The sequence below is a fragment of the Malaclemys terrapin genome, chromosome 17 (genome assembly GCF_027887155.1).
Source record: "Malaclemys terrapin pileata isolate rMalTer1 chromosome 17, rMalTer1.hap1, whole genome shotgun sequence".
In the NCBI taxonomy this organism is placed as follows: domain Eukaryota; kingdom Metazoa; phylum Chordata; order Testudines; family Emydidae; genus Malaclemys; species Malaclemys terrapin.
The window spans coordinates 26,032,874-26,050,530 of NC_071521.1; the positions used below are offsets into that span (position 1 = coordinate 26,032,874).

Here is a 17,657-nt window from a genome sequence, read left to right on the forward strand (position 1 = left end):
TACAGAACCAGACAGAGACCATGCAAATAAACATACAAAACAATACAGAAGGGAGGATTTCACAACTACATCTATACAGACATAAGCGTTTTCCAGCTGTGTCTATTGATAAGTGAGTTCTTACCAGACAGAAAACTATCAACCTAAGTTTCCTTTTATATCTTCTAGGCTCTTTCCTTTCTCTGGAGATGATAGGAATATCAGAACAGGATTGTATTCCTAACAGCCCAATAGCACCTTATTTCCATGTGACTAGTTTGGAATGTGAGGATGTGACCATACATTTCCCAGTTTATGGCTGCTTCTGCTGCTTAGCCGAAGGTCTTAGCCTAAGAACCAGGCCTCAGACTGTTACAGTGAGAGAAGGCTCTTACACGTACAGAAAGTGATTTTGATTCTTTCTTTTATACCTCTATAACTAGCTAAATGATAAGAATACACCTAAATTCTTAAAGTATAGGCCTTTACAGACAGGCCTGAATATCTATATCCTAACACTCCACCCCCTTTTTTTTTTTCCTTTTTTCTTTTGGGATCCTCCTGCCCAGGTATCCCTGGAAAAGCATAGGACATATGGCGACACATTTCCTGATAGGGCCAGGCATCAAGGTGGAAGGTGTCGATGCTCCTTTTGTCCCACTGCCCCTTGTGTAGTACAGTGCCCTGCACCTTCTCTCGTACAGGCATACTACATCTATTCCAATTAGTGTTCCAGACTTCCCATTATATTGGGCCCGAGAAGGTTGGGTCCGGGTTGTCTAGTACACTGAGGGGGAGGGCTTACTACATTATGTATAGGTTATAATTAGTGGCTGTTCACTAGGAGGTTGTGCCCCCTTTAATTGTTTCCATATACAACGTAACACAAATACAGTTAACAATACACCAGCTGCTATGATAATCCACAGCAACACCGAGAGTCCTGACCACTGCAGTATGGTCCAACATCCTGGCCACCACCAAAAACATTGTTTCTCCTCCTTTGATAGGGTTAAAATTTTGTCAGCGCCATCCTGTAGTGTGTATTGTAAGTGTGTCCAACTGTTGGCGCTTGCAGCAAGTTGCTCTTGTAATCTTCGTGTACCTTTGTCCATATTGTGTGCCCATTGAATATTCACACTGAAATTTGGTATTGTCCAAACCAGTTCAACTACTTGGTACGGCATGGGGTAGTGGGTGCTGGTTTGATTGTTTACAACGATTAAGTCCACTGATGCATTGGTGCACCATAGTCCAGGTGGCAGTGTATAGAAGTTCATAATTTGGTCATATACTGGAAGGATTTTGCCTCCTAGTGTTACATTGCAGGATTGCATACAGTGCCAACAGAATACCCCATACCCCATATACATTACCCCTAAATGCCCCCCTTTTGCAATAGGCCATTGATCCTGCTCTCCATAGTCATAGGAGAGGGGCACATCCATATTCCTCCTCTGGATATACAACTGCTTAATGTGATGACAGTCCAGTTTACCCCATTCCACCCCCCCACACACACCTATTTCCTAATGGCTCCCAACGTGCTCCCCCTTCCCTAGTTACTCCCATAGGGTTTAAAGGGACCACCTTATTTGCATTTCTTTTCCCATGGTATCATAGTAACAATTACACAAGAACTCTCCCCACAGGTGGAGGATGTTATTTTCCAGGTAGATGGGTATGTTTTTGCAATAGTGGATAAATATTTAATACCGAAGGCCATTGTTTTGACCAAGCATCTCTCATAATATCCATTAACATTACTAACTGAGCATTTTGAATACCTACACACACTTCTCCCCGTGTTAATCTTCTGAAACCATCCCCCACCCATGTCACCAGATCCCCTGCCCAATGAGTTAACTGCAGGTTTACCTCTACTGCTGTTCTCCACCCTGTGGCAACTGCCGATTGTTGCTGTGCCATTAATTCATTAATTTGTTGTTGAAATTTTACATTTTGGCTTACTAATTGTTTGGTTACCCACTCGTCCCCCAGATTCCATGTACCCAGCATAGTGTTCCCCGCTGCCCACAGTCCCCGTGTAATAGAGTGAAAGGACACGTTAAAAAGTGCTCCCACACATTTGCTCGTTGGGGAATATTCTCGGCTCCAGTCTGTGGCCACTTTAAATTTGGATTCTTCCAACTTGGCATCCATATTACCTATAGGGTTACATTCTGTAAAATGGTTAACTCATTATACACCCAGCGTCCCAAAGGGGATTTTACGCCCAATGTAATATGTACATAACAATCACACCTTTGGGGATTATTTTCCATGGAAATACCATTGTGGTTACATATGGTAACATCGCACCCTAAATGTGGGGCCCTATTTTCCCCAGAGGGTTCATTTGCTTCAGGAGACCAGAGGGTTATATTCTTTGGACCCTCTGTAACAAACCACATAGCTGGGTAACTGTGTTTCCCACTATCATTAATCATGGCAGCACCCAGGGAGTACCATGCAATATTTCCTGATAAATTTGATATTCTCCACTGGGTTGGGATTCCCCCATCTAATCCATAAACCATGTACCGACACTGCTAAATTCCTGTTGGAGTATTAGTGGCACATCTTTCTATGGGGGAGATTCTTATAGTCTTCATTAGCTTTATTACCACAGGTTGCATGTGTAACCGTTCATGTGTTTCCTCCTTTTGACACTTCACATTGTGGGATCTGAATAGAATTTGTAAATGTGGCAATTGTGGTTAGCACTAGTTAGTAATTGTTCCATCCAGGGCCAGCAAATTTTCATCCTTTTCGAATTAACCTGTAATACACACATAAAATTTACACGTCCCCTTTCCCAATCCCCTGTTTATGCCTTTTTATTTGCGTGCAGTGAGCCCACTCCCATCCTCCATTCTCTGTACCCAATAATAGCAGACTGGGCCCTAATTGGTCAAGGACAAGATAGGGGCCCTTTCATTTAGGAGATGGGAATGGATGGTGTTGACTTGGAATCTTGTATATCACTAGATCTCCCACCATGGGTAAATCATGCTCCCTGGGCAGGTCATACCATGCTTTGACTTTTGCTGCTCCTTGCTTGTCTTGGCAGGCCACTGTCTGCTGTACCTGTTTTACATGGTCGATTAGAGTTAAAATCCATTCTTGTGTTAAACCGTGTGTAGTGACTTCCCCAGGTACTGGGGTAAGTAGATTTTTCCACTGTTCCATGGGCCTTCCCATGAGAGCCTCATATGGAGAAAATCCTGTGCCCTTTGATTCTCGGGCCCTTATTTTCATTAAGACAAAGGGCAGTAACTGTGACCAGTTTTTTCCTTCCATTTTCACTCCCTTTCTTAGCTCACTTTTAATGGTGCGATTTATGCGTTCCACCTGCCCCGCAGCCTGTGGGTGATAAGCAATATGGAACAATTGTGTGATTCCAGTGAGGGCTGATAGCTTCCCTAACAGATATGACTGGAAAGCAGCTCCTTGATCTAAGTCAATCACTTTTGGGACCCCCCAGCGAGTGAATAGTCATTTACCAGTATTTCAGCAGTTACCCGAGCAGTTTGATACTTTGTGGGGAAAGCTTCCACCCACCTGCTGAAAGCATCCACTACCACCAACATGAACCGTTTTTTCCTGTGATCTGGTGGTAGGGGTCCTGTGTAATCAATTTGTATCCTTTCCCAAGGTCCCCTGGGGGCTTGTCTCATTAATTTTTCCCTTAGCACGTTGTGAGGTGGGTTGTGCCTGGTAATCCAGCTACCCAAACTATGGGTTCCTTTAACACTTCTGCTTTAATGTTTTCTGCCTGTAGAGCCAGCAACCATTTGGCAATACGCTGCCCACTCACTTGTTCCTGTAAGATAGTATGCATGTTTAACAGCCACAGGGGGTCATGATGAGATCAGACTATTACTTTCTGCATTCCCGTGAGGTATTTGAATTTTCCTACCCCCCAGTAGGTGCACAACAGCACCTTTTCACACCATCCATACTTCAGTTCCACAGCACTCAAAAGTCGAGAGGCAAAGGCCACAGGTCGGTCCTTTGCTCCATACTCCTGTGTTAATGCACAACCAATGGTGGTGTCAGATACCAAAGGGTACAGATAAAAGAGTTTCTCCCCATCCGGGGAGGCCAGCACTGGAGCACTGGCCAGGTTTTCCTTTGGTACTCTCATTGCCTCAGTACACTCTTCTGACCACTCCCAAGTTGAGGCTTGGGTTAGGTCAAATAGAGGCTGGGCTATTTCTGCATAATTGGCCACAAAATCCCTGCAAAATTCAGTTAGACCCAGAAAACTTTGCAAGCTTTTAACATCCGTAGGCAGTGGCAGGGTCTGGATCAGTTGCACCCGTCCCTTATCGATTTCCCTTCCCATCTGGGACACTTCCACTTCTAAGTAGGTCACTCTTGTCTGTCCCATCTGAGCCTTTTTCCCATTGACCTTCCAAACCCTGCTCTTGCCAAAGCTTGCAGGACCTGCTCGGTTAGTTCCCTGTCTTCCTCTTCTGTCGGTGACATTAGCAACAGGTCGTCTACATATTGTATGCACCTTGCTGAATCCACCCCCTTCAGAGCCTGTCTCATGTATCTGTGGAAAAATTGCAGGGGAGTCTCGATATCCCTGGGGTAGGACTGTCCAGCAGAATTGTCTGCCCTCCCATGTGAATGCAGTTTTATACTGACACGAGGTAGCTAGTGGCAGAGACCAAAACCTATTCGCTATGTCCAACACCGTGAAAATTCGGAATTGGTCCAATGCGGGCTAGCATTTCAGGGTACGCTGCCACTACTGAGGCTGGTGAATTGGCCAGAGCATTTAGTGCCCTGTAATCCACAGTGAGGCGCCAGGTGCTGTTTCTCACTGGCCACACAGCAACATTACAAGGGGATGCAACTGCTCTAATCAGTCCCCTCTGTTCCAATTCCCCAATAGTTGCCCCCACCTCTGCCAATGCCTCCCGAGGAATAGAATATTGTTTCTGTGGGGGAGGGTCCCCTCCCTCTAGCAGTACCTCCATGCTGCCCTGTTTCCCCAGGGATTCGCTTCATCTTATTCATCCCCACGGTATGAGAGTACACCCCAAACAACTGTTTTGCCACCTGTTCAGGGATTAGAAATGGGTGTGCCACTCCTGCCACATCGATTCCTAAGGTGCCCCGTCCCAAAAGACTACGCCATATGATCACCTGGTCCTCACGAGTTAGACCCTACATCTCCCTGCCCACCTCCACTAGCCACAGCACAAACTGATCCCAATCCTCCCGGGGTACCTTTCCCAAACAGCCCAGTACTGCCTCCTGGTCCTTCAGGGACAAGGGGCCTGTTCTACTACTTGTGGGGCATGATCCCCCCCACCCTGCAACTGGGGCCACTATTCCTTCCTCCTGTAGTTCCTCCCGGGTAGCCTCTCTCGCAGGGGCTGTAACTGTGGATAGCCGGCTTACAATGTCCACTGGCAGTGTTGGGTAGAGTGTTTTTTCAGGATAGGGTGGTGGAGGTGTCTCCTTCAGCTCCATTAGTGGGGCGGATGGTCTGGGGTCCCCAAGTCCATTGCTCCCATGTTTACATTGATACAATTCCTCCTCTAAGTCTCCTAATCTCCCCAGCAGTTCATCCCTCTCTCTCCGGATTGCCTCACAAGACTTCTCTGTCCGTGCAGCATCCCGTGCCTTCAAATCCACTACCTCTACTGCTAACATGGATTTTTCTGTTAAAATCTGTTGCTGATCCACAATCCCCTCCAAATCCTTAATGTGTTGGAGGAGATCGGCTTCCCTTTTTACCCAGTATGCCATCCCAGCACACAAACCTTGTAATACCATTCCCTTTTTCCTACATTCCTTTCCCTTGGGGTCTCCCAAAACTGCAACTGGGGCCACTATTCCTTCCTCCTGTAGTTCCTCCCGGGTAGCCTCTCTCGCAGGGGCTGTAACTGTGGATCGCCGGCTTACAACGTCCACTGGCAGTGTTGGGTAGAGTGTTTTTTCAGGATCTCCTTCTCAATCTCATCCCAGGTGGGTCCCTGCACCTGGTATGGGCCCTGATTCTTCCTTATCCATTTGGTCAAAAAATCCGTTACCCCAGCTTGCCAGAACCTGCAACTACCATCATGAGAGTTCACTATACCCCCACCAAGCAGCTGCGCGGACTGTTGGGGAGGGGGACTTACAGGCTGCCACTCACCTATCCGATGCAACGTATCGGAGTCAGTGGCACCAAGATGTTAGAGAGCTTATTCCTTCACTCTCACACTTCCCTGGTCCTTCTCGCATGAACAGAGAGCAACAATACCCGAAGTCCAAAGGTGCAAACAATTCAATGTTTATTGGGGTGAACTTCCAGCAAGCTTAAATCCAAGTTCCTTTTTCCTTATTTTCGAATCCCAACTTACTTCCTGTTTGCTCCTAATTTATATAGTAATATTTTTAGCTATACCTTAACCAATCATTCTACTAAAATTTACCTAACCAATCCTAACATATTATAACATGATTAGCTAACCAATTATATCCCACTATCTTAATTAGTTTACACCCAGCAAAATTAATTATACAGCAGACAGAAACAATTACAGAACCAGACAGAGACCATGCAAATAAACATACAAAACAATACAGAAGGGAGGATTTCACAACTACATCTATACAGATGTAACCCTTCTGCCCATCTAAGTTGGCAGCAACAAGGGCCGGGTTCTGTATCTAGGGGTTCCGTTTCAATAACACAATGCAAAACCGGCTCGAGCCCCCACCCAGTGACCTGGGACAATTACATACCACCCCCTGGGCGCCTCTAAGAGGCAATACTTCCCCTCTCGCAAGCACGGAGTCTGAGTGTAACAGAAAATGTTTAATAACATGAGGTAAACAACATCAGCATTAAATTGGAAAAACACCAGAACTAGAGTTCTTAGACCAAACCATGAGCGAAGACCCACCCCAGCAAATTGGGCCGTGTCCTCTCCCATTGGTTCTTGAAACCAGCGACCCAAGAATCACCAAAGTCCCAAAAGTCCACCAATCCCAAAGTCTCTTGGGTCCAGCAACCCAAGAATCCCAAAAGTCCGACAACCCCCCAAAGTCTCTGTCCATGATCAGTGCAGCCCCAGAGTTCAAAGGGGGGGGGGTGAGCAGGGTGTTAAGGGGCACCTTATGTGATCCGAGGCCAACCGGCTGCTTCTCCGTGGGGTTCCACCGCAGCCTTCACCACGAACTGCTCCATTCCACCTGCAGTCCCACTCCTGCCGTCCCCTGAACTGCTCTGGCAGCCGCTCTGCTCCCCGACCTGTGAGCCACGTCGCTCCGCTCACCAACCTGTGAGCCGCTCCGCTTCAGCTGTCCCTTGGGCCGCTCCCGCAAGGCTCTGCTCTGCTCTGCTTGCTGCTCCTCCAGCCACTCCTCTCCCCCCCCTCCCCTAAGTTAGCTTAGCAATAGCTTCAGGCTCCCCCACTAGTTAACACAGCCTCAGTGATCTCAGCTCTTAAATAGCTTTAGCTCTTTTGTGGTTTCAGCAATTAGTGATTTCAGTTCTTAGTGATTTCAGCTAGTAGTAGGGGAGCCCCAGTGCTGGCACACTATGGGCCCAAAGTGAACTCAGCTCAGCAGTCTGTAACTAGACTCCTAAGGGAATCAAAGTTAGCTCTGACATTCAACAGTGGAGAGAAGAGGAGGTGCAATTGGTGTTTCAGGCCCACAAAAGGGACCCACACCACCAGGTACCAATACCTGTCCCCATCCTCTCTCAATTCACTGGGTTTTGTAACCCGTGCCCCTTGACAAGCAAATGCTACTTAGGTAATGGTGAATGACTCACTCAGTCCTTCTGTCATACAACAGTTCCACTGGCCTTGATTCACAGAATCAGGGTAACAAAGCTTTATTCTTCCTGCCCCAATAACAGAGAAACTGGGGATCCCACACCAGCCAAAGTAACCACTTTGAGTTGCTGTGGTTTCATGCCAGGCGAGTGGGTGTGCCTATGCAAACAAGATCAGCCCCTGGAGTTCTTTTCCACACTCGCCATAATTCACCACCAGATGTCAGGGTAGAGCTCATCCTGACTCTGCTTACACAGACATAAGCGTTTTCCAGCTGTGTCTATTGATAAGTGAGATCTTACCAGACAGAAAACTATCAACCTAAGTTTCCTTTTATATCTTCTAGGCTCTTCCCTTTCTCTGGAGGTGATAGGAATCAGAACACGATTGTATTCCTAACAGCCCAATAGCACCTTATTTCCATGTGACTAGTTTGGAATGTGAGGATGTGACCATACATTTCCCAGTTTATGGCTGCTTCTGCTGCTTAGCCGAAGGTCTTAGCCTAAGAACCAGGCCTCAGACTGTTACAGTGAGAGAAGGCTCTTACACATACAGAAAGTGATTTTGATTCTTTCTTTTATACCTCTATAACTAGCTAAATGATAAGAATACACCTAAATTCTTAAAGTATAGGCCTTTACAGACAGGCCTGAATATCTATATCCTAACAATGACCAATTTCTGAAAGGGGCAAGGTTGGTCTTGTGGTTAAAGCATAGGCGTGGGAATGGGATGGCATATGCTGACCCCACACTGGCGAGGAAAGGGTAATGAGCTGCTGTGGGCTCAGTCAGCCCTGCCCCACTCCACCTGCAATAGGCTCTCACTCTGAAAGAGGCGCCTGACTGGGGCTGCAGACTGCTTGAAAGACAGCTGGCTGCCAGACCCTTCCCGGGGAAAGGTGGGCCCGATGCAGGACTGTTCTGATTTGCTACTGATGACTCGCCTGCAGTTGCAGAAGCAGGTGGCTGCAGGTATTGCCCCGCCTGAAAGGGGCGACAGCTCGATAAAACCCTTTTGTCTTTTTACACCTGCCCAAGGACTCTGTAGTGGTCTGTCCTGAGCCCAGGAGAGATCTAGGTGCATGGAGTCCGGATTGCTATTCCAGGCTGTGTTACTGCCTGTGTGACTGTGGACAAGACACGGTCTCTGCATCTTCTGTTTCTCATCCATAAAATGGGGACAATGTGACTTCTCTTCCTCATGGGAGGATGTCAGGTTTATTTCACAAAGGGCTTGGAGGCCCTGGGAGAAGGACAAGGGACTGGTATTAAAACACAAACATTTAAGCCTGCTAGGGGAGAAGAGGGCGAGGGAGGAAGTGCTGCTTGTGTATGTAAGCTATATAGCCAATATGGGGGGTGCTAAATGGAGTCAGACTTTCAGCTGAACTCCCTGCGATAAGAGCGATCAGGGCAAGAGTCAGAACTGTAAAATTACTGTAATTCCAACTGGGCGCAATCTCCCCCTCGGCTGATCCCCATGCAGCCCAGTCGAAGTGGGTCTGGTGACTCTGAGTAGCCTTGTTTGTCCCTGAGGAGAAGGGGACACTAATGCTCCTCCCACCCCAGTGCTTGAGACCATTCATCACAGCTGCCATCTTCCTAGGTGAGAACAAAGCTGCAGCATTTCCTTCAGAGCCTGCCATTGCCAGCTCCTAGCTGGCTCCAGGGATCAGCGAGCTCCTTCAGGCACTCTACCAGGGTGGGGAGTGAGAGACCGTGATTGGAAGCAGAGTCTCCCTGGGCCAGCCCTGACCCACATGTTGTGTGATTTGCCTAGTGTCTGGTGTCTTCCAGAGTCGGGAATCAAATACTGCCCTCCCTCCCAGTATCTTCTTCCGGTGCTGGAAAGTGATGGAGGAGAAACATCAGTGGATGGTGTCGACAGACGTGTGCATAAATACATGGAGGAAGAGAGTGAGTGGCAGGTGAGGATCTCAGCCACATACAGAGCAGAATACTGGCACTTTGCACTTCTGCAGCACCTTCCATCTGTGGATTTCCATGCCCTTAGCTCACTAAGCCTCAGGATCTCTCACGCCTGGGAGGTATGGAAGCATCATCCTTACATCCTTTGGCTAAACGGAGTCACTCAGGTCATGGAGTGAGTCGGTGGCGGAGCCCTGATGCCCTGGAACACAGCTCCATCACCACAGCCCTGCTGCTCAGGGTGTTCAAAGTGCTCTATGCAACTGGCTTCCAGTGCACATTATACATATTCATGTTAGTATTTTCCTGCACTACCTTCATTTTAGGTCATCATCTTGAAAGCAAGGAGGCAGGATAGCTAGAGGGACGCGCAGAGTGTAATGCGATGTGTGGCCTGGCATTGCAATACTGGGAAATTCTGAGTCTTCTCCAAGGGGCATCAATGGAAGCATTAAGTCTCCATATAGGCGACTTTCCCATTCAAAGGTCAGGCTTTAGAATGGGAAGTCCTGCAGCTCCACCCAAGAAGTGTGGAGTAAGCCTCTGTAGACCTCAGTTTGATACTGATTAGCTACTGATGCCACATGACAAGTGTGCTGGGAGATCTGTTAAGAATCCTTCTCCTGTAAGCCCTACTGTGTTTTATTTGAACCCTTGGGGTACTGTATACAAACCAGCATGCCCCGCTGCTTGCTTCTCATTTGAGGCCAACGTGCCTAATTAGGCCCAGTTTACCACCGTGTAAATCCAGAATCACTGCTCGTGGTCAACAGATTTACATGAGAGCAGAATCTGGCCCATCAGCTTCTGTCTCTAACATCTCAAACCTTTCCATGGTAACTAATTGGCATTGGCTTTAGATGGGCCACAGTACTGCAAACTGAGGACCCAGATTTCTAGACATACACCTCTACCTCAATATAACGCTGTCCTCGGGAGCCAAAAAATCTTATTGTGTTATAGGTGAAACCGTGTTATATCGAACTTGCTTTGATCCACCGGAGTGCGCAGCCCCGCTCCCCTGGAGCGCTGCTTTACCGCGTTATATCAGAATTTGTGTTATATCGGGTCGCGTTATGTCGGGGTAGAGGTGTAGTATGGGGCATGCAGGGTCAGCCCTGTACAGGGCTGTGTGGAGAAGAGCTTTTTCATTGGACCAGCTTTAGCTATTAGGGTAGGGCTAGATATCTTTTCAGTTACAGGTTCCCTCTGGGAGCTTAGCTGGGAAATCTACTGCGTGAAAGTAGGTAGCTGTAAAACCCTCGTATTCGTTTATTTTTTTGTAATAATGAAGAGATTTGTTTGTATTTGTATTTCCCCTATCTGCAATCCCGACATTGCAGCCTTGTCCTAGGGCATGAGAACCCGAAAGTGACAAACTGACTGCTCGGCTGCAAGCTGTACAAATGTAACAATAATGCTAAGCTTCCCTATGGTATATCTGCATCCTTAGATTGCCAGTCTCTTTACAAAGGGGGATGAGCCTCCTTATCCCGGTTTATCAATGGGGAGCTCTGCATATTCACAGCCCTTGCCCACCTCTTCCGTGGAGTTGGGTTCTTCTGGGACTCAGAGTCTGAATTTCCTCCTTTGCACCAAGTGTGGCTCCTTTCACGGACATGGAGTTATTCCTGACTTACACCGGTGTGAGAAGAGAATCTGGCCCCGGGCACTGGTAGAGGGAACTGAGGCACCCCTTACAGGCTTGGCCCTGAATCTTCAGTGGCCCCAGAGCATGCTGCTTTCCACCAGGTTCTGAATCTCAGTGGCACCTGGCTGGGACGGGCACTTCTCCCAAGTGTGGCTGGGCAGGGGCAGCATGCTCTCAGAATAGTGACTGTGGGTCGAACCATTTCCTCTTTGATCAGATTTAACAGATTGTCAGGTCATGTCTGCGCTACAGCAGCAGCTATGCTGCTTCCTCCTAGAGCGACGAAGGGTATTTCTGTCTAGGTAATCCACACCCCCGAGTGGCAGTAGCTAGGTGGACAGAAGCATTCTGCCATTAACCTAGCTGCATCTACCCCAGGGGTTAGGTTGATATAGCTACAGAGTTCACAAGTGTGAAACACTGTAGCTATGTCAACCTAGCAAGTGTAGACAAGGCCATGTCTACCTAGAGAGTCTACAGTGGCGCCGCTGTAAAATCTCCAGGGTAGCCGCTCTATAATTAAGCCACCTCCAACAAGTGGCAGTAGCTGTGTTGGTGGGAGAAGCTCTCCTGCCAACATAGCGCTGTCCATACCGGTACTTACATCAGTATAACCTATGCCACTCAGGGGGAGAGTATTCACACCCCTGAGTGACATAAGTTATACTGATTAAGTGGTAGTGTAGACATAGCCTCAGTCGAGGAAGAGGGAACGGAGTGCCCTAACATTACCTAGAGAATGTGGTTCCCCTGATTTAAATACCTCTCTCTTAACAATTTCATTTATTTTTCAGAACAAATTCTTGGATTATGAGAAGAGGAAGGTAAGGAAGAGTCCCTGTAGAAGCCTTTTCTGGGAGTTCTGAATGTGCTCATTTCTCTTTCTGTCCAGTTGAGCAAACCAGCACTGAATGCCTTGAAACCCGGAGCTCTGCAACCCCCCCGCTCTCTGAGTGAGAGAGGCGTCAGAACACACACTCCACATCTGACTCTGAAGGCAGGAATTGCCTGACACGGACTAGTTGTTTTCCTTTCAGATCAGTTTGTTTTGGCAGCCGTGGCATATATTTGCGTGAGAAGTCCCAGTTCAGGTTAAACATGTGTCCATCTCCATGTGGAAGAAGCAGGGCTGCTTCTAGTGCTTATGCTTTCTGAAGCCCTCCCAACCCTTTCATCACTTCTTTTCGACTCTCTAAGCTTCAGGAGTTTTGGTGCCTAGCTAGATCCACACGTATCCACACTCAGCTGTGCCAGAGCACTCGCATCCTGACCTACAGCCTCCTGCTACTCCAGCCCTGGGCCCCATTCTGCCGAGGTACCTCAGTACTGCCCCACAGCAGCTGCTGTTCCTGACCCTCTCCCTCCTACCATATAGCTCTTCCAGTGCACCTCCAAGCCAGACCTGCAGCTGTAGCGAGAGCCCTTGTTGCTGCTCCACTCCTTTGCACATGCAGCTAAAATGTCAGTGATCTTTTCTGCAGCCAGAGTGCTGATTTGCTGTCAATTGTCACCCCAGGACTGACATTACTGCTCTTCTGGCTTCCACCTCTCATTGAGCCTCTGGCTCTGGGATTCTTTCCCCCGATGCATTTTTCCCAGTGACATCTCACTTTATTTCCTGCCCTCGCTGCTAGGCCGACACCATGAATGTTCTGCACTCACTCTGTGTGTCACCCAGTCCCCCTCCCTCAGCTCAGACTTTCTGACTGGCTCACTCTGTTGCTGACGGCCTTCTCCGCTGGCATTCTGAAGTTCCTGGGGATTTCTCTGGCCTTCCAGAGCCTAACAGTACTAGGGTTACCATACGTCCGGTTTTTCCCGTCCGGGGGGAATTGCCAAAAAGCCGAACATGTCCGGGAAAAATACCGGCCGGGCACTTCCTCTCCCGCGGCTGCTCTGCTCCTCCCCTGACTCAGACTTTGGCTCTGTTTAAGAGCCAAGCTGCCCGAGCCAGCGCTACCGGCTTCGGGAAGCCCCCGTGCCTCCGGACCCCAGCCGCCGGCCGGGCACTTCTCCTTCCCGGGCTCCAGCTGCTCTGCTCCGGCGGCGCAGGGTCCAGAGGCAAGGGGACTGCCCGAAGCCCGTAGCGCTGGCTCGGGCAGCTTGGCTCTTAAACCGAGCCGAAGAGTCAGTGGAGGAGCACAGCAGCTGGAGCCGGGGAGGAGAAGTGCCCGGCCGGCGGCTGGGGTCCAGAGGCAAGGGGGCTGCCGGAGCGCTCGGGCAGCTCGGCTCTTAAACAGAGCCGAAGAGTCAGGGGAGGAGCACAGCAGCTGGAGCCTGGGAGGGGAAGTGCCCGGCCGAGGGCGCAGGGTCTGGAGGCATAGGGGCTGCCTGAAGCCCGAGTGCTACCGGCTTCATGGTTTGCCGGGCAGCCTCCAGACCCTGCGCCCCCGGCCGGGCACTTCCCTTCCCAGGCTCCAGCTGCTCTGATCCTCCCCTGACTTTCGGCTCTGTTTAAGAGCCAAGCTGCCGGCTTCGGGCAGCCCCCTTGCCTCCGGACCCCGAGCCGCTGGCTGGGCACTTCTCCTCCCCGGCTCCAGCTGTTCTGCTCTGGCGGCTGAGGGTCCGGAGGCAAGGGGGCTGCCCGAAGCCGGTAGCACTGGCTCGGGCAGCTCGGCTCTTAAACAGAGCCGAAGAGTCAGGGGAGGATCAGAGCAGCTGGAGCCCGGGAGGGAAAGTGCCCGGCCGGGGGCGCAGGGTCCGGAGGCAAGGGGGCTGCCCGAAGCCCGAGCGCTACCGGCTTCACGGGTTTGCCAGGCAGCCTCCAGACCCTGCACCCCCGGCTGGGCGCTTCCCCTCCCGGGCTCCAGCTGTGCTGGGGAAGCGCCGGCCGGGGGCGCAGGGTCTGGAGGCTGCCCGGCAAACCGTGAAGCCGGTAGTGCTTGGGCAGCCCTTTTCGCGTGGCTGGGAGGGAGGAGGGGGAGTTAGGGCGGGGACTTTGGGGAATGGGCGGGAAATGGGCGGAGTTGGGGTGGAGTGGGGAAGGGGCGGGGCCAGGGCCCCATGGAGTGTCCTCTTTTTTTATTTTTTAAATATGGTAACCCTAAACAGTACCTTGCTGCATCTCTCTCTTCCATACAGCATGTTGTGGGGCTGGGGGAGAGGGTGAACTCGCTGAGTGAAATGACTTTCTGACCATGCTGAAATGTCGATAGCAAGGCAGCTGGAACAGCAGTTTCATCTTGATGCTGTTTGGATTCCTGTGTAGGAATCATTGGATTTTTCTAAAAAGCAACAGAGGGTCCTGTGGCACCTTTAAGACTAACAGAAGTATTGGGAGCATAAGCTTTCGTGGGTAAGAACCTCACTTCTTCAGATGCAAGTAATGGAAATCTCCAGAGGCAGGTATAAATCAGTGTGGAGATAATGAGGTTAGTTCAATCAGGGAGGGTGAGGTGCTCTGCTAGCAGTTGAGGTGTGAACAACCAAGGGAGGAGAAACTGCTTCTGTAGATGGATAGCCATTCACAGTCTTTTTTTAATCCTGATCTGATGGTGTCAAATTTGCAAATGAACTGGAGCTCAGCAGTTTCTCTTTGGAGTTTGGTCCTGAAGTTTTTTTGCTGTAAGATGGCTACCTTAACATCTGCTATTGTGTGGCCAGGGAGGTTGAAGTGTTCTCCTACAGGTTTTTGTATATTGCCATTCCTAATATCTGACTCGTGTCCATTTATCCTCTTACGTAGTGACTGTCCAGTTTGGCCAATGTACATAGCAGAGGGGCATTGCTGGCACATGATGGCATATATAACATTGGTGGACGTGCAAGTGAATGAGCCGATGATGTTGTAGCTGATCTGGTTAGGTCCTGTGATGGTGTTGCTGGTGTAGATATGTGGGCAGAGTTGGCATCGAGGTTTGTTGCATGGATTGGTTCCTGAGTTAGAGTTGTTATGGTGCGGTGCGTGGTTTCTGGTGAGAATATGCTTAAGGTTGGCGGGTTGTCTGTGGGCGAGGACTGGCCTGCCTCCCAAGGTCTGTGAAAGTGAGGGATCATTGTCCAGGATGGGTTGTAGATCACTGATGATGCGTTGGAGAGGTTTAAGCTGAGGACTGTAGGTGATGGCCAGTGGAGTTCTGTTGGTTTCTTTTTTGGGCCTATCTTGTAGCAGGAGGCTTCTGGGTACACGTCTGGCTCTGTTGATTTTGTTTCTTTATTTCCTTGTGTGGGTATCGTAGTTTTGAGAATGCTTGGTGAAGATCTTGTAGGTCTCTGTCTGAGGGGTTGGAGCAGATGTGGTTGTACCTCAGCGCTTGGCTGTAGACGATGGATCGTGTGGTGTGTCTGGGGTGGAAGCTGGAGGCATGAAGGTAGGCGTAGCGGTCGGTGGGTTTTCGGTCTAGGGTGGTGTTAACGTGGCCATCGCTTATTTATACTGTGGTGTCTAGGAAGTGGACCTCCCGTGTAGATTGGTCCAGGCTGAGGTTGATGGTGGGGTGGAAGCTATTGAAATCATGGTGGAATTCTTTCAGGGTCTCCTTCCTATGGGTCCAGATGATGAAGATGTCATCAATGTAGCGTAGGTAGATAAGGGGCGTGAGTGGACAAGAGCTGAGGAAGCGTTGTTCCAGGTCAGCCATAAAAACGTTGGCATATTGTGGGGCCATGCGGGTGCCCATAGCGGTGCCACTGGTCTGGAGGTATATATTGTCACCAAATTTGAAATAATTGTGCGTGAGGATAAAGTCACAGAGCTCAGCAACAAGTTGTGCTGTGTCATCATCAGGGATACTGTTCCTGACAGCTTGTATTCCATCTGTGTGTGGGATGTTTGTGTAGAGAGCCTGTACATCCATGGTGGCTAGGATGGTGTTTTCTGGGAGGTCACCAATGCATTGTAGTTTTCTCAGGAAATCTGTGGTGTCACAGAGATAGCTGGGAGTGCTGGTGGCGTAGGGTCTGAGTAGGGAGTCCACATATCCAGACAGTCCTTCAGTGAGAGTGCCAATGCCCGAGATGATGGGGCGTCCAGGATTTCCAGGTTTGTGGATCTTGGGTAGTAGATAGAATAACCCCGGTGGGGGCTCTAAGGGTATGTTGATTTGTTCCTGTGTTAATGTAGGGAGTGTCCTGAGTAGATGGTGCAGTTTCTTAGTGTATTCCTCAGTGGATTTTTCTAGTTGAGCACTCCAGCTCCCTGGCTGGTTTAGCCTAGACGTACAGTTGGGATCTCATTGCCCTGATACTGTTTTCATCAGCCTGGGTCTTGGTTTGAATAGTGGCATAGTCTGCAGGCTGCCGATCCCTACCCTCACTTTGCTTCTCGCTCCTCTGCCAGGAAGAGAAGATGCTGGAGAAGCTGGATTTCGAGCGTCGCCTGGACATGGGGCAGAGGGAGCATGCTCAGCTTCTTCAGCAGAGCAGCAGTCAGAAGGAGGAGATTCTGCAGACTGTGAAGAAGGTACATCAGCTGGGGCCCAGGCTCTGGCACCCGGCCTGTGGCTGAGGAGTACATTTGATCAGGACTGTCCATCTGTCCTGCTCTGGACAGACTTGACCCTTGCCCACCTGCTCCCTTTCAGAACAGGCATTTCATGTATCGACATGTGGGCCCCACCCATGCAGAGGGGGCCCCCAGAGGCAGCACTGACAGGGCTCCTCTCAGCTCTCTGTCATTTTTATTCCCAGTTTCTCCTCTCCTTTTGATTCTCCAGAGGGTCTTTCAGGGACTGCAGGGACAGTCCTGCACTGGCCTAGAGGTGACCTAGCATGTCTATGCTCTCTCTAGTGTCTCTAGCTTTCATGTGATGCTGTCAGTGTCGGTGTAAGCTCTGGATAGGCTCCCTGTCCACCCTCTTGGAACCTTTCAGCTCCTTGTAATAAAACACCATCCTCAGCGATTCTCACGGGCTGTGGGCACAGCTCAGCAGAGTTGTCACTTCTCCCTTCGGCTAGTTTCCCTTTTCCCCTTGCCACAGGAGCAGGTGAGGCTGGAGAAAGGTTTGACAAAGCATCAGCGCAACCTGGAGGGAGAGCACCTGAAGCTGCTGGAGCAACTGAAGCAAACGGAGCAGGGCATTGCCAGCCGAATTCAGAAGCTTCTGGAGGAGAATCGGAGGTTGGCCTCCTCCCTGGACACCTTGCCATCAGCGCTGCCCTTCTGCACATTTAGTTCTCTGTGTCCCATTTTGCGCTGACCTGCTGCTTGTGACCTGTCCATTTCGCTGAGGTTTTTCCATAGTCACACTCCCCAAGCAGCACAGAAATGACTGAAAGGGGTGCGGGGAGGGATAGCTCAGTGGTTTGAGCATTGGCCTGCTAAACCCAGGGTTGAGAGTTCAGTCCTTGAGGGGGCCACTT

General features: G+C 49.8%; 1 protein-coding gene across 5 annotated transcripts in view; it reads left to right on the plus strand.

Moving 5' to 3' along the window:
* LRSAM1 (leucine rich repeat and sterile alpha motif containing 1) overlaps positions 1-17,657 on the plus strand; it is a 62,690-nt gene that overhangs the window by 28,087 nt on the left and 16,946 nt on the right. For all 5 annotated transcript variants that reach the window (XM_054007583.1, XM_054007582.1, XM_054007585.1 and 2 more), the window contains exons 10-13: positions 9,575-9,705; positions 12,152-12,181; positions 16,636-16,758; positions 17,276-17,415. In XM_054007583.1, the coding sequence (XP_053863558.1) occupies positions 9,575-9,705; positions 12,152-12,181; positions 16,636-16,758; positions 17,276-17,415 (424 nt within the window). The remainder of the gene's footprint in view (positions 1-9,574; positions 9,706-12,151; positions 12,182-16,635; positions 16,759-17,275; positions 17,416-17,657) is intronic.